The sequence below is a fragment of the Haplochromis burtoni genome, unplaced genomic scaffold, assembly GCF_018398535.1.
Source record: "Haplochromis burtoni strain Fernald_Lab_line unplaced genomic scaffold, NCSU_Asbu1 Contig_142, whole genome shotgun sequence".
NCBI classification, from domain to species: domain Eukaryota; kingdom Metazoa; phylum Chordata; class Actinopteri; order Cichliformes; family Cichlidae; genus Haplochromis; species Haplochromis burtoni.
The window spans coordinates 1,422,346-1,438,006 of record NW_024582503.1 but is presented as its reverse complement, the minus strand read 5'-3'; the positions used below and the strand labels follow the sequence as shown (position 1 = coordinate 1,438,006).

General features: G+C 39.1%; 1 protein-coding gene across 1 annotated transcript in view; it reads left to right on the top strand.

Annotated features, from left to right (window-relative positions):
- The window catches only part of col14a1a (collagen, type XIV, alpha 1a), a 150,466-nt gene that overhangs the window by 2,248 nt on the left and 132,557 nt on the right, over positions 1-15,661 (top strand). The window contains exon 3 of the mRNA XM_042224578.1: positions 13,596-13,712. Within this exon, the coding sequence (XP_042080512.1) occupies positions 13,596-13,712 (117 nt within the window). The remainder of the gene's footprint in view (positions 1-13,595; positions 13,713-15,661) is intronic.

The following is a 15,661-nucleotide window of genomic DNA, read 5'->3' as shown; positions in this document are numbered from 1 at the left end:
CCCCACTCTGCTTTCTCATCCTCCGCCTTTCTTCCCTCATCACCCACCTTCATCATCTCGCTGTTTGGCGTGCAGGCTCAGTCCAATCACATCATGCTCTAGTTCATATCACCTTCATATCATCATGCCGACTTACCCTGGCAGCATGGCAACACTTGCCACCCCGTTGCTGATGCTGCCGCGCTTCAGAGAGGCTTTAATAAAAGCGTAATAGTGCGCTTCACGCTGGGATGATTTGCTGCACAATGTGCTGCTCAGTATATAACACTCCAGTGTGCTTTGCAATTATCTTCACCTCAGCAAACCTGAGTTTCATAAAAATGTGCATTGTTGTCTGATTTGTGCCATATTTTTGATCACATTAAGTATCTGGATGGCATCCACTTGAACATGGGTTATTATCATCATTATGAGGATATATCAGCACATTTGTGTTAAAATGAAACAGTGTGTGTTTTTGAATGACACTGAGACTCTTCCTGCTGGTCCTCCCCAATATTTGTTGATACGCTTACTTTATTGGCTTCAGGGAAACAAACAGAAAGAAAGTTTCCACAGGACTCTTCGCTGTCATGTGAAAACTAAGTACACAACAGGAATTAAGATGGTAAATATCATCAAGGTCCTGCTAACCAAATACATTTCATTAAGTGACTATCAGGAAGTCTGAGCACCTTTATAAAAGCAGAAGCTTTGGCAGTTGGCTGGTCTGGAGAAATCAGTCTCACAATCTTCCAAGTAAATTCACCCCAAAGTCCAACTGTGCAATTCTCAAAGAAACTGCAAAAAAACCCCAAAACAAACAGAACAACAACAACAAAAAAGTTTCAGTTTTCGTTGCATCTGAACAAACCACAACACTTCTGTAACAACGTCCTTTTGACATACCAGCACACCACCTCATACCACCTCTGAAGCACGGTGGTGGAGGGGTGATGATTTTGGTTTGTTTTAGGAGCTGGGCAGCCTGCAGTCACTGAGCTGTATACCAAAGTATTCTAGAGTCAAATGTGAGGCCATCTGTCCGACAGCTTAAGCATAAAAATGGGCCATGAAAAAAGACGATGCAAAGCAGCAGATCTCTAACAGAATGAGTGAAAAAAATAGTTTGCTGCTAACGGTGGTTCTACAGCTGTTGAATCGCCAGGTGTACTTTGTTTTTCACACGACTCTGTGTGGTCCTGTGAAAACATTTTCACATGTGTATAAAATAGCCAGTCCTTTTCAATTAGGTTATTCATGTTGTGCTACTTCATTGGTATTCAGATGGTAAATATAACCATCTGATATCTCCTCTACGGCTGTAGGATGCATTACTGGTAAATTTCAGCTTATTATAACTAATGGATCCAGAGGCTCTATACTCAGTCTTATGGATGCAGTGATTGAGTGTCTGTGTGTGTGTGCACCTGTGTGTGTGTTTAAGCAGATTTTGTGCATAAGTTGGCTCTGTTTATGTGTATTTAGCAAGCTTGTACAGATGGTCAGACCTTTCACGATCAAGATAGTGATCATATTCAAATGACCCTGAGGGAAGATGAAATATTTAGTTGAATGTTCTTTGTTTGTGTGCGTGCTTGCGTGTGTGTATGGGTGAGCCGCTCATATTCCTTCCAGGTTGTGACGTTCAAAATTCATTAGCCACATCTGTCAAAATCCATTTATCGATCTGTTTTTTACAGCTACGTTAAAAGAATTCCACCTTAAACATGCGTCAATCACTGGGTGGTGTTCCAGAGGTTACATAGCTTTTGCTTAAAGCTAATCTTTTAAAACTGGATCTGATTAGCACGTGGCTATTTGTGTCTGACCATTGGGAATCCCTAATAAATAGCAACTACTTTAAAATTCCTTCTCTGTATGTTTATCGTCATGTCAGCCTCACCCATTCCCCACCGCTGCCTCTTTTTACCAAAGATCTTTCTCTGCACTGTCGATAGTTCCATAGGTCATATTTTTCACTGCAGACGGACAGAAATAAGAGGTGAGACAGAAGTGGGACACAATTAATTTGATGCCAGTGAACCACAGCAGAACATGGACGACCTCCCAGACACTACAGGACTATGCCCTGTTCAATCCCTTCATTAGGGAGCATGTGATAGCCATTAATTTTGTGCCCAGTCTGTCCCTGTAAGCTGCAACATCTGGTCAGAGGGGATTTTAGCTTGAGGATTAGCATGTGCCCTTCCCATGCAGGATGTCTGTATGTACAGAGCAACTGTCTGGATATTGTCAGGAAGTCCCTTTAACGAGGGCACCGGTTAAGAATTATAGAAAATTATTGAGTATTTAACAGTGTCTGTGAAGGTTCTCAGTCATCCAGGTCATCGTAGTCAAAGGAGCTTGCAAAGAAAAACGTCTGGACTTCTTTAAGTTGCTTGAATAATCCAGTTTTGAGATCCCTTCCCAGACGCCTTAACGCCCACTCACATCCTGGGCCATCTGACCTCAGGAATTCGCATGATAAGGTGGGGCCAGGTTTCACAATGAACACACCCGAAACTCTGGCTGATTGGGACCCACACCCAGTTTCACACCTTGGCTCAGGCGATTAGAGGATCATCAGGGGGTCCTTTTGTCCCTCTGTGGGGGGATACTCCCACTAGGTTTATATCTGGGACTCTCCACCATTTCACCTTAGAACGGAAGAAGCTTCTCGGATGAGAGGTGAAACGTCTTCAAGCAACTTAAAGAAGTCCAGACGCTTTTCTTTGCAAGCTCCTTTGAGTATTTAACAGTATTATCAGAAAATAATACTCTAATCTCATTGTTGCTTAATATTAGTTTATTCTTTTGGAATAAAATAAAACTAATATCAGTGATTGTATAGCTTGTTTTTGTATTTTAAAAAAGTTTTTCTGAGACCAATGAAATGACAGCTTACCGCTGAAACTGATATGATGTAAATTGTGTACTCATGATTTTTTAGTCTGCTACAAGTCTGCTCCAAAAATATGCTTATTGTAAGATTTGTATCCAGTGAATACCCAATAAAAGTTAAGTGTCACATGTGTTGTCCAGATGTAGGCTCACTCTGTACTTACTGGTAACATTAACATTAAATTGATGATGTCTGTAAAGCAATGTTGTTGTTTTTTAGTTAATTTTTAGCTGAAGTAGATGTCTTTAGTTTTGCAAGTATTTGTAAATTAACCAGTTGATTTGATAAATAGAAACTTTGTGCTACTGTTTGCACTATAAAGGACAGTTAGAGAATTTGTATGGCACTGTGCTTGAGCCAGGAAATACACTATATAAGGTATATAAAACAGAGATGTGCAATTCTAATCAGCTTGAAAGTCAACATTTGCTATGATCACCTTTTAGCCTCTCTCAGGCAAACTTTCTAGTAGATTCTTTAAGTACAGTATTGTTCACAGATGGCTGTAGACACTCAGTGTTGCACTTCTCTCCTGACCTCCTCTGAACATATTGATGATAATTTGAATAAAACATTTCAGATTTGGATTCATCACTCCATCAGACCCATTGCCACTGATTTTCAGTCCAGTTGTTGTGTAATTTGGCACACCTCATCCTGTTCTTTCTGTCCGCCTTCATTATGAATGGCTTCTTGACAGCCATTCATCCACTGAGACCATTTTTGATGAGGCTTTAGTGAACAGTAGATGGATCTACTCAAGGGCCAGGTGCATCTCTTTCAGATATTTCTTAAAAGACAGAACTTTCAGATACTTTTTATCTGCTGTAAATAGTTTTTTAGGCCAGCTGCTTTTTCTTTTGTCCTCCTCTTGTCCAAAGTACTCAGGTTTTTCAAGGATAAATGTACACTGTGCCACCATATGCCAAGTTTTCAGCTCTTTAAATCACCTTGTTGGTGCTAAAACACTCATTTATTCTGTCAAACTGTGTTATCTTTTGCAAAAATATGGGAAACAAATTGTGTTTTTGTAACAGAGTGCTTGTAACAAAGTACCCAAAGACACAATTTAAAATACACAACATTGGTTCATCTATCTCACGCATCCATCCATTCATCCATCCCCTTTTGCTTAACCAGTTGAGGGTCACGAGGGGCTGGGGTCTCTCCCAGGGTGAGAGGCGGGATATACCCAGGACAAGTTGCTCAAGAGTTTCACAAAGTACTGTGTCATAGTCAAGATGTTTCATTATAAGCTCAAGATATTAACTATGTGATAGCAGTAAAGGAAAACAAACAAGATCATCCAAAACATCTGAGTTTCTCCTCACAGGACCATAAATATTGTTCTCACTGTTTTGTGGCAGTCTGTCCAACAGTTTTGGTGACCACTTCATTTCTCTAAATGACCACCGGCCCTGCTGGTGATGCTAAGTAAGTCTGAAAATCAGAGAGAAATTTAACCTGAACTAATCCTTCAGGACAAGATAAATCTCTCTCACAGACATTGTCAGCTGGTGTTGAGCTGAAAGATGTCCTCTTGATGGCATACTGTTTCCTAGTGGTTAATGTATGTTTTTAGGATTTATAGATTTATGCTCATCCGTCGGACTTGCAAAGAGCATCTGATACTATTTCTAATGAAGAAAGGCAGAAGTGTGCAACAAAGCACATTACGGTTGTTGTTGTTGTTTTGTTTTTCTGGCCTTCTTTTTTCTCTTTGACCTTGAGATGTGACAAAAAGGGAAATGTAAATTTTATTTTCTGCTCCAACTAAGACGATGCCAGCCACGACCTGACACTGGGAAGATGCTTCCAGTACAGCAAAAGCAGAATAGATGGAGGAAAGATGGTGGTGATGGTGGATGTCTGCCATGATTAAATCTGAACTCTGACCTCATTTTAGAACAAATAGGAATAATTGCCAGTCGAGCATTTATTCATTATATTCAGTCGTGGATGGGTGAGCCAGTCATTGTAAAGATGCTTGTGTGTAGGGGTTCTCTGCATGTGTGTGTGTTAGAGGGCAGCCTGGTGAATTAGTATGAGTGAAAGTGCGGGCCAATAATTTCAGTTATAATGAACAGGGAGAGAAGCCAATGATGAGAAATCATTTATTCATAAACAAAAAATGAGGATGAGATGGAACAACCTGTTTTGAATTTAAAAAACTGTTAAATTATCTGAACCAAGGCCGCTGTCACCCTGTCACTCTGCTGCGGCTGCTGCTGATGGTAATCCAGCTTGTCATAATCATCAGCCACTTTAGACTAAATGGAGCATTGGATTGTAGGAGATGTGACTCGCTGGAGTTTTTCTAATTTTACCCCCTCGTTACCGACAGAGCACGTAGATCATATTCCGTGATTGTACATAAATAAATTGTAATTGCATCTTAATTTGAATTAATGAGGATTTTTCTTCTTTTGGTGGTCTGTGTGTATACACTACATATTCAGGTGACTTCCTGCATCTGCTAAATTACTTACATAAGATAAGATACTCACATACTGCGGTCTGTAAATGAGGTCCTGCTTTGACAGAAATAATATGATGTTGTTATAATGTTTAAAAAACACCACTAGTTTGATAAAAAACCAAGCAAACAACTTAGTTTCATTGAATCGCCTCTATTTCTTCACTCAAATCAAAATCTTGTGAATACAAACGCTATATTTTACAGTTCTAATAAAGTACACTGCAGTGTGCTCATACTGTGAGTTGGGCTCAGTTAGCGGAACACAAGCAGAAAAACAATGGAGAAACTCAGCTGAGGGAAAATTATTTACTGTTATTTCACTTTTTTATTTTTAATGGCTGATCAAATTTAAGCTTTTTTTGTTGTAGCGTTTAAAAACCACTGCCTTCACAAGTTATTGTGGACTGCAGCAGATAATTGCAGTAGTTTGAGTAATTATAATAATTTCAACTTCATTTACCAAAAAAAAAAAAAAAGAACATCTTCTGTGCAAAGCTTGTTTTTTTTAATTCAAGTCAAAGTTACTGCTGAACTCTAGAGTCGTGTTTTATTTAGGGACTGTGTGAAATGACACCACGGTCCTGGATTTTTGGTATATATTCATGGGGTTTCTGTCCTGGTGCATTCGTTCTTTCCTTGTCTTTGCCTCTTTCTGTCTCATGCAGTTACACTTGTTTATGGTTTTTAACCTTGGAAGCTTGTTTACACCACTGAATAATAATAATGATTAAAAAAAATACCATTCAAAAATAACAATTCCAGGTTTTTACCTCAAAATTTTGACTTAACTCAAACCTGAAAGTTGTTTTGTCAGAAGTTAAATGGACTGTTTCTTACACAGCACCCTTCTGTTCAGTGTTGAACACTCAGACCACTTTCATGTACAATGCGGGTTCACCCAGTCACACACAAAGCACTTTTATTTGACACTCACCGCTGGATGCATTGCAGCCAACTCAGGGTTCAGTTTCCTTTGCAAGGATTCTTCAACAGCAGGAGCTGGGGATCGAACCGCCAACCTTCCAGTTGGTACTTAACTCTAAATTTTTAGATATTCCCAAATGTTGAGATTTTGAGATAATAACCTGAAATTTTGCAAAAAAGAAAAAAAAATGCTTCCATATTCACATCTCACCTCTCCTTGTTGCTGGTTGACACTAGTTCTAGTTCTTAATTAAAACCAGACATGATTAAAATAGTCATCAGATTTCAAGGGCAGGTGCTAATTTTTGGACTGCCACTCTTTTCACCAACATTGCTGAAACTGGGCTCATATGAATGCAATTATCAAATGTCAAATCTTGTATCTTGTCTTTTTTTGGCCTTTTGACCCTAATTCTGAGCTTGGATTTAAATTGCTGCAAAGCAACATACAGTGGGATGCAAAAGTGTGGGCAACCTTGTTAATAGTCATTATTTCCCTGTATAAATCGTTGGTTGTTACAATAAAAATGTCAGTTAAATATATCATATAGGAGACACACACAGTGATATTTGAGAAATGAAATTAAGTTTATTGGATTTACAGAAAGTGTGCAATAATTGTTTAAAACAAATCAGGCAGGTGCATAAATTTGGGCACTGTTGCCATTTTATTGATTCAAAAACCTTTAGAACGAATTATTGGAACTCAAATTGGCTTGGTAAGCTCAGTGACCCCTGACCTACATACACAGGTGAATCCAATAATAAGCAGAGAAAGCTGAGATTTAAGCTGTCTGCTTCCACAGTTAGGAGCATATCGAGAAAATGGAAGACCACAAGCTCAGTTCAAGTTAAGGCTAATAGAGTTCATTCTGGAGTCTAGAAGAAACTAGAGATGTTTTGTAAAGAGGAATGGTCCAAAATACTTTCAACCACAATCCAGACTCTCATTGGAACCTACAGGAAGCATTTAGAGGCTGTAATGTCTGCAAAAGGCGGATCTACTAAATATTGATTTCATTTCTTTTTTTGTGGTGCCCAAATTTATGCACCTGCCTGATTTTGTTAAACAATTATTGCACACTTTCTGTAAATCCAATAAACTTCATTTCACTTCTCAAATATCACTGTGTGTGTCTCCAGTATGATATATTTAACTGAAATTTTTTATTGTAACAACCAAAGATTTATACAGGAAAGTAATGACTATTAAAAAGGTTGCCCAAACTTTTGCATCCCACTGTTTTTGTATACACACACGTATCAATGAATATATCGAGCTCACAGTCTAAAGTGCTTTGAGTGGTCATTTTAATGTAATTACATTACATCTAAAGCACGTGCACCTTTGTAACAGTGACAAGCTCTTTTTATATCTGGCCTACGCACATCACAGTCCATCATAAAGCACATTTGATCTCTATTAAACAATTCTGACTTTGTTGTGTCATGCTGTAAAAGAAACCAGTTATCCCCCCAGAGGAGGACAAAGAAAAATCTGTTGAAGACGATGCTTACTTTAATGTTTGTCAGGTCCAAGGAGAAATAAGAGCTCAGATCTTAGGAGGTTAAAGTTTATCAGCTACTCATTACATTATCTTTGCAACAGATGTGACACAATACTCTATATAATCATAATATTGACTGTTACTGATGTTAGGCAGATATACTGATCCCTAATTTCCTTTGTTTAACATGACAAATACAATATTAGTAATAGATTCGTGGGTGAATTAGAGCAAATTATTCCTGCAAAATAAATTTTATTTTATGTTGCGTTGCACTTAACACTTCTCTGGGTTTTGAACATGTCGGCGTCAGTGTAATAAACTCCAGAATTTAATATTTCCTTCCTGTTTAATGTCAGTCATCTGCTGCAGAATTTACCCGACTGAGTATTTCATGGTGATATTTTTTTCACAGATGGTTGGCAAGTATGTGGAATATTATGGCTTCTTTCACCAGACTGCACATGGGGACAGATTTTTCAACAGACTCTTAATATTCAGCCGACTTAAAGAGAGATTTTACACTCTGTCTCTCTCTCATATACACACACATGCGCAATGCAGTAGAGAGATGAGGCATGAAGTAAAAAGGCATCCCTTACACAGGTAAGCAAAGAGAGAAAGAAGGGGTGTGAGTTGCTAAAACGCTCATAAAGGAGGGGGAAACGAGCAAACATGCTTAAATAACTTGATAAAAGAGCAGAATATAAGTGAAGAGGAGCGGTACAAGGATGTTAAACTGGAGGATAAGAAGAGAAGGTGTGATGAAACTTTTTTTTAAAAAAAGGAGCCACAGTGATTTTGGGTTAAGTGTTACATCAGTGAACAGAGTAGTTTACGTGCAAAACGAGACGCCGACCACATTGAAGGATGCATGCTGTGGTGCTGAATAGACACTAAATGCACACACACACACACACACACACACACACACACAACACACACACACACACAGACAACACAAAATATCAAACTAACATACACACACACACATTCACACAAACATACACACACACACAAACTACACTTCCCCTGATCTCTCTCATGTACAGCACAGTAGCTATCTTATGGTGACATCGCAAGCCAACAGTTGTCGTACATAAATCCTGAGTAGTGAAGGCCTGAACACTCAAAGTGGAGCCTGTAGGTTTTCTGTAAAAAGGAAAGCAGCAACTTAAAAGAAGGAAGACTAAAATTAAAGAGAGTCCAGGAATGAAGATAAAAGGGAAAGAAAGAAAGAGAGAGGAAGTAACAAAGTACTGTCAACTTAAGAAGAGGGTAAAAGTGGAAAGTAGGGGACAAAGAAAGGGAAAGAAATGGATAGGGACAAAAATGATGAGAAAATTAAAGAAATGAGAGGCTAAGAGGGGGTAAAGAGGAGACAGAGATGGAGGGAAAGGGGATGGTTGGCAATGAAAATAGAGATTGACAAAAAGCAGAAATCTCAGAGAAGACAAAGGAAAGACATGAGATGAAACAGAGCATAAAGAAAAGAGAGATGAATGGAAGTCGGATAGAGAGATTGTTGAGCACGGAAGAGAGAAGGGAAGAGAGAGCACAGGAGAGAAGCTGGATGAAATTAAGCCAACACAGAGTGGACAGTGAGCCAAATCAGAAGATGGGAAGAAAAGCAGAGGAAGTTTGAAACGGAGACAAGAGCTGAGTGAGAAGATGAAGTGAAGCAGAGGATTGGACAGCAAGCATTTACTCATCTACCAGGAATCCCTGCTAGCTTTCAGCGCTCCTAATCCTGGGAAGAGTCATCTCTTCTGAAACTGAGGCATCAAGCTGTGCTTGTATCGCTGGAACGCAGATAATGCCAGTTCATACTGGGCCTCCAGTTAAAAGATTTTTCTAGTCCAGGCTTCCCACCGAGTCGGGAGATTACTCAAGTTCAACCTTGAAATTGGAACTTGTGAATTAAGGTTCAACGGCACGAGGAGAACATGTTAAATATTGCTTTTTCAAAGTGCGTATCATTTTCACACTGGGGGGTTTTTCATTGAGGCCTCAGTGATTCAGACTATTTACCGAAGCAAAATTTTGTTGCTATGCAGAAGTCGTGAAGCTTTTGCCAAAGGTTTGGAGGAGCATTTACTACCTGCCAAAAAGCTCCTGCGAGTAGCTGTTGGGGGCTGGCTAATTCCAGTGGTGTAACTCTTTCAGATAAATTACTCTGGGCTGCGTAATACACCATTGTGTTATAGATGGGTATGCACTGTGCAAGTCCAGGGCAGGTCTAGTATTTCCGCAGAGTATTTTATTGTGAGATACAGAGCGTGGATGTGTAATGTGTTCCACGAAAGCATCTTAGATTTAGAGAGGCAGTGCAGAATGTGGAGCTCTTGGATGATATTTACAGCTGTACGGGGATAAACAAGAACAGGCGTGTCGGTTTTTTGAAGGGTAATTTATATCAGAGAACTCTGTATCCTGTCAGCATCCACAGCATTTGTGTCCATATTCATTAATCATGGTTGCTGTCTCTGGTATTGCCTCCTACTTAAAGATCTTGACAATCATTCTGAAGGGTTACAGTTGGATCATTTAGATTTTACATTGTCTTATTTTTTATTATTCACTGTGTGTATGCGTTTTCATTGACATGCCAAGCAAAAATCCAGACATTCAACGCAATTGTCACCACATTATTAGTACCTCTGTCTGCCAACTCATTTCACCTACTATCAGGCACACTAAACGATACCAAAGTCATAACCTACTCAGCTCTATCGCTCGCTTAAATTATTCATAGATTCTCATTGTGTTGTGTAATTATACACTTCCATCCCATGCATTCTGAGGATAGGTGGTGAGATTTAAGAAAAGCAGCACAAAAAAGGTGAGACTGTGATGTGTTGCAGAACAACCGCGCTGCATCAGAAGATCTCCCGATGACAAGTTCGAGAAGTCGTCCTTGTTTGAGACTGGTTTCTGTTTCTTTTTTGGCTTCTCTAAAAGTCAAGGCTTGATTTTACATTTGTGAGGTAATGCCATGACTAACATTTTAAAGTTGTTTGGAAGGGAGGGCTGATGTTGGTTTTGATGAGTTGGACTTTAAGAGGAAAGTGTTTACTTCAAGAAGATGCACGGGTGTATAGAAATTTCATGGTGCACGACTGAAGATTACACAGAACGTCAAGACATTTCAACATGAGGCCATTAACCAAGCTGAGCACCGCGGGTCTGATGTTGTCACCTTTATTATAACATCAATTTATATGATACAGTGCCTTTTTTGTTATGGCGTTAATGGGATTTTCCATTTAGAGGGTTGGAAGTCTGTCCTCACCTCTGAGTGGAAATCCTGAACAGCATGTCTCAGATTTGTCAGTGCATTATCCCCTGCTTTTGACTTTCTCCTTCATGCCTAATGCAAGCTCTTCACATGTTCACACTCACTATTGTGACTTATTATAGGCTACAGTCCCTGTAGACTGAAAGATTATTTGGGTGTGCAGTTAAAATATGAAGCCATTCAAGCGTTATTACTGCTTGAAGGGATACTTTGACATGTAACATTTTATGTAAAGCTCTTTTTCTTCCAGTGGTAAAAAACTTTCAGGCTTTCTCAACAGTTTCTTGATTCAAAACTTGCTCATGTGAAAAATTCACATGATCCTATTAATTACTAGATGTGAAAAAGCAAAGACCTTGCTATTTGCCTAAAATTCAGGCAAATGGGATGCCCCCTTAAGGATGCCCCCTTTTGCACCTCTGGACCGCTCCAACGTGTTGCCGCTTAAGTTCGTCTTTCATGTATGCCCCTGGATATATGTTTGCTCTTCACACAATACTTATAGGCCTATTATATAAATAGGCCCAATTTTCAGTCAGGATGGGAGCTGGGGTTCTGCCAAAGAGCTGTTTTTAGACGAGGAGTTTCCAAAGCCCAAAAGCCGTGCATTAGGTTGGGAGTATGACCAAGAGGATGATAGTCATGTTTTTGACATTCCCTGTGATGTGCATTACAAATTTGTCCTTCCTGGGGTCAAACTGTTGATGCATAGTTCTGCTAACTTGTAGATCTGGCCCCCTGCAACATTACTCTTTTCTCCAAAGTGAAATTCAGCTTCTTGACTCCAGAATGAACTGCACAAGTGCAGATCAGAGCTTCCACGGAATGATCTAAAGACTACCTATAACGGGACACCGGCCAAGCGCAATTTGACTTTCATGGGTGGAACTTTATGATTTCATACTGTTTTCATTCAGCACCTTTTTGTTCATATATTTGTCATTGTTAAAGTTTCAGTTGTTTCCTTTTCCCAACAAACTTCTTAAAAGAGACAATTTATTGACTGAAAAATGGATCCACTTCTCAAGGAAGCGTGACAAAAATGCGTGTGCTGGGCTTACATCTTTTGTATTAACACTAGCAAAGAATAATATACCAAAAGGGTGAAACGAGGCATAAAAATTACATCCATTTTCAACTAAAGTGAATTAGTCGGATTCCTACTCATTCCTACATTACATTGCTCTGTCTGGAGATGTGAAAAAGTCGTCTGCCTTTCTGCCACACTTTTATTTGAAAAAATGTGCTCTCTTTGTTTGTTAGAAACCACAGTCTGCACAAACTCAGACTCCTGCAGAGAAAGTGTCACGATCCTGGGTCTTTTGACCCAGCGTTTTGAGTTTTAGTTTATGGTTTATGTTTAAGCCCTTCAGGTTTTCTAAGTTCATTTTTTATCATGCCTAGGTTCTTCTAGTTCTTTGTTATTAGATTCCCCTTGTGTCTTCCACCCCTGTTAAGTCTCCCTTGCCCTTCATGTGTTTCATGTCTGTGTCTTACGTTGTCAAGTTCAGGTTGTCATGTCTGCGTCTTATGTTTCCTGTTTTATTTTGAAGAGGTCTTGTGTTCCTGTGTTCATCGTGTTTAGTTTTACTCTTCCACTGTGACATCGTTATGTTCATGTGTCAGCTGTTCCCCATGTGTTCCCACTTCTCTCATTAGCCTCCTGTGTGTATTTAGTCTGTGCCTTCTCATTCAGTCTTCCCATGCCATGTCCTGCGTTCAGGTTTTCATATATCCTCATCATCATTGCCATGTTTAGAGTTTTGTTTGTTTTTCTGTTTGCCAGGGTTTTTCATAGTTCGTGTTTCCTTTCTAGTTTACCCAGTTTAGGTTATTGCTTAGTTTGCATTGTTTTTGCCCTTTTATTTTGTACTGTTCTGCCTTAATAAACGGCTCATCATCAGTTAAGTTTGAGTTTTAGATGTCTGCACCTGGGTCCACTCTTCACACTCCACGCAGTTTGCCTCGGCAAACTGTGACAGAAAGGCTGCTGTCACCATTTTTAACAGGCCACAGCGCATCTGTTTTCATTGACAGAGGGCTGCAAGGGATAAGATGAAAATGCCACTGTACACCAATCACTTCTCCTTTATGTATACACTATAGATTAGATAAGTGACACATATATTTGCAAAATAATTTTTTTTGCGCTGTTACTTGTCTCTGGAGTGGTGTTTAACATAAATTGATCATAAGAAGACATTCCTCTATTTTTTTCCTCTTTTATACTCTGCCTTATGTGGCTCTCATGGATGTAGGACCTTCAACCCTCTCTGTGTCCTTCCATGCAACCATTCATTCATTTATTTCCTGTCAAAGTCGCATCGATTTGCAGCTTTTTGTTGGCCATTCTGGATTAAACTGCTCACATATTTTTTTTCTATTTATGTTGACTGATATTTAGGACATTTTTGATTAATTTAACATGTTTTTTTGTTTGTTTTCTTTTTAATAATTCCCAAACTTCTTTGGAGCCAATTTAACTGTAAAATTGTTTTTCAGTTCCAGCTCCGAGGAAGCTGCGTTTCAAAGTGCTGAGCTCAAGCAAACTCCTGGTTTCATGGAAGGAGCCCAAAGGAGACTTTGACAGCTATCTGTTTTTCTACAAAAGTACCCCAGGTAGGATTTTTATTTTTTTTTTAAACTGCACACACTCATGCACAAAAGCACATGCACGCGCACCTCTATGCCAAAAAGAAGCGGAGCTTAACTTTGAAATTTTGGAGGAAGGATCCCATTATGACTTGGATTTTCTGTCTGTCAGGAAGGATTATGTAATTTACTTCTTATCAAAGCTCCTTTGAAGGGATTACACTCTTGAGAGATATAGAGGACTCAGAGTTTGTCTTGTACCTCGGCCAAGTTTGAGACAAGGGAGAGTTTCTGCTGCGTATGTGCAGCCTGTCAGCACATTTTGAAAATGGGGCTGATAGGTACACAGGACATGATGGAGAGGTTTAGCCCAGGACAGCCAAATGTCAGCACAGGAGTCATTTTTCAGTGTTAAACTGAAACTCACTGAAAGCAGTTACAGCCATAATGGACACGTGGAATTTTCACTTTTATTTTGATGCTTGTCATGAGGTGCCTGTCACAGACAGCGGCTATACTTTTGTCTCTTTTTCAGTATGCACAGTGTAATAGAAGTCTAATAGAAATCACCCGAATTACCGCTGATGTGCACCCACGTTTACAGCCATAAATCCTCCTTCACATCACTTCCCTCTTTATTGATATTGTGCTGAATACAGCAGGCAATTCTTCTGCAGCTGATGTAGAAGTGAATAAGAAGGACTGAATAAGCACTCTATAGCATAAAACCTGTTTCTTGCAAACAATACTTTTTGAAAAATGCCTCGTCTGAAATTTTTTTTTGCCGCTTCCAACAATAGAACTAAAACTCAAATTTATGGCCACTTTTCTTGAAGGGAGGAGTGCAATAGTAGCTCACTGGCATTTAACAAATTCAGCAGGAAATTTAAAAAATGTATATGATGGATAAAGCCTTTGTCAGTTGAAAAATAGCCATGAAAGCCACAGCAGCTGCCATGTTCCTGATGTCCACTCTCTTTGTTCTCTGAATCAAATGAGCTGAACTTTGTGTGAAGAATAAAACCAGATGATTTACTTTTACCTACAAAATTAATATTTTTTCCTTAATGCATGTGTTCTCCTGTAATTTAAACCATTTTTATGGCACTACAAGTTGTTTAAAATGTTCTACTTTTACCTTTACCCTGCTTCTTTGTCAGTCAGCTGGTATTTCCTGGATATCTGTTGAATAGCCTGCCTTTTTTCTGTTTGTACATACACATACTCGTGTGATAGTTATTAGACCCAGATGTCCATATTTAATCTTTTAAATCTCAGCGGACATGAAGCCAGACCCAGATGAAAAAAAGCTGAGTTTTTGTAATATTCATGCATCGGTACATAATGTGATTACTGGAATGTTTGCTTGTTTGCTTTTTGAGCACCGACTAATACAAGTAGTGGTGGAAATCACTGGTATTCACTTACGATACAGATCTCATAATGGTAAAAAAGTGTAATCATCTTCACATGTGTACACATTCATATTTTAATCACATTCTTATTTGAGTAAACGAGTTTAAATTAGCCCTTTGAAGTGGTACAAAAAATACAGGTAGCCTACCCAGCTGCAAAAGGTGCTTCTACAAATTCTTAAACAATTTCAGAGTAATGTTCCTCAATGTAAAACAACAGCATATACTCCTGTCCAGCTGATGTCTTTTTTCAGGAAACACCTTGCATATTTCAGCAAGACAATGCTAAACCACCAACTACATCTATTACAACAGCATGGCTTCATGGTAGAAGAGTCAGGGTGCTGAACTGGCCTACCTGCAGTCAAGACCTTTAAATAAAAACATTTGGTGCATCATGAAACCAAAAAACAAACAAACCCAACAACAACAAGGAAGACCCAGGACTGTTGAGCAGCTGGAATCTTATATCAGACAAGAACGGGGCATTTTTACTCCCCCAAAAGTCTAGCAGCTGCGCTCTTCACTTCCCAGGATTTCACTGACTTTTCTTAAAGGAAG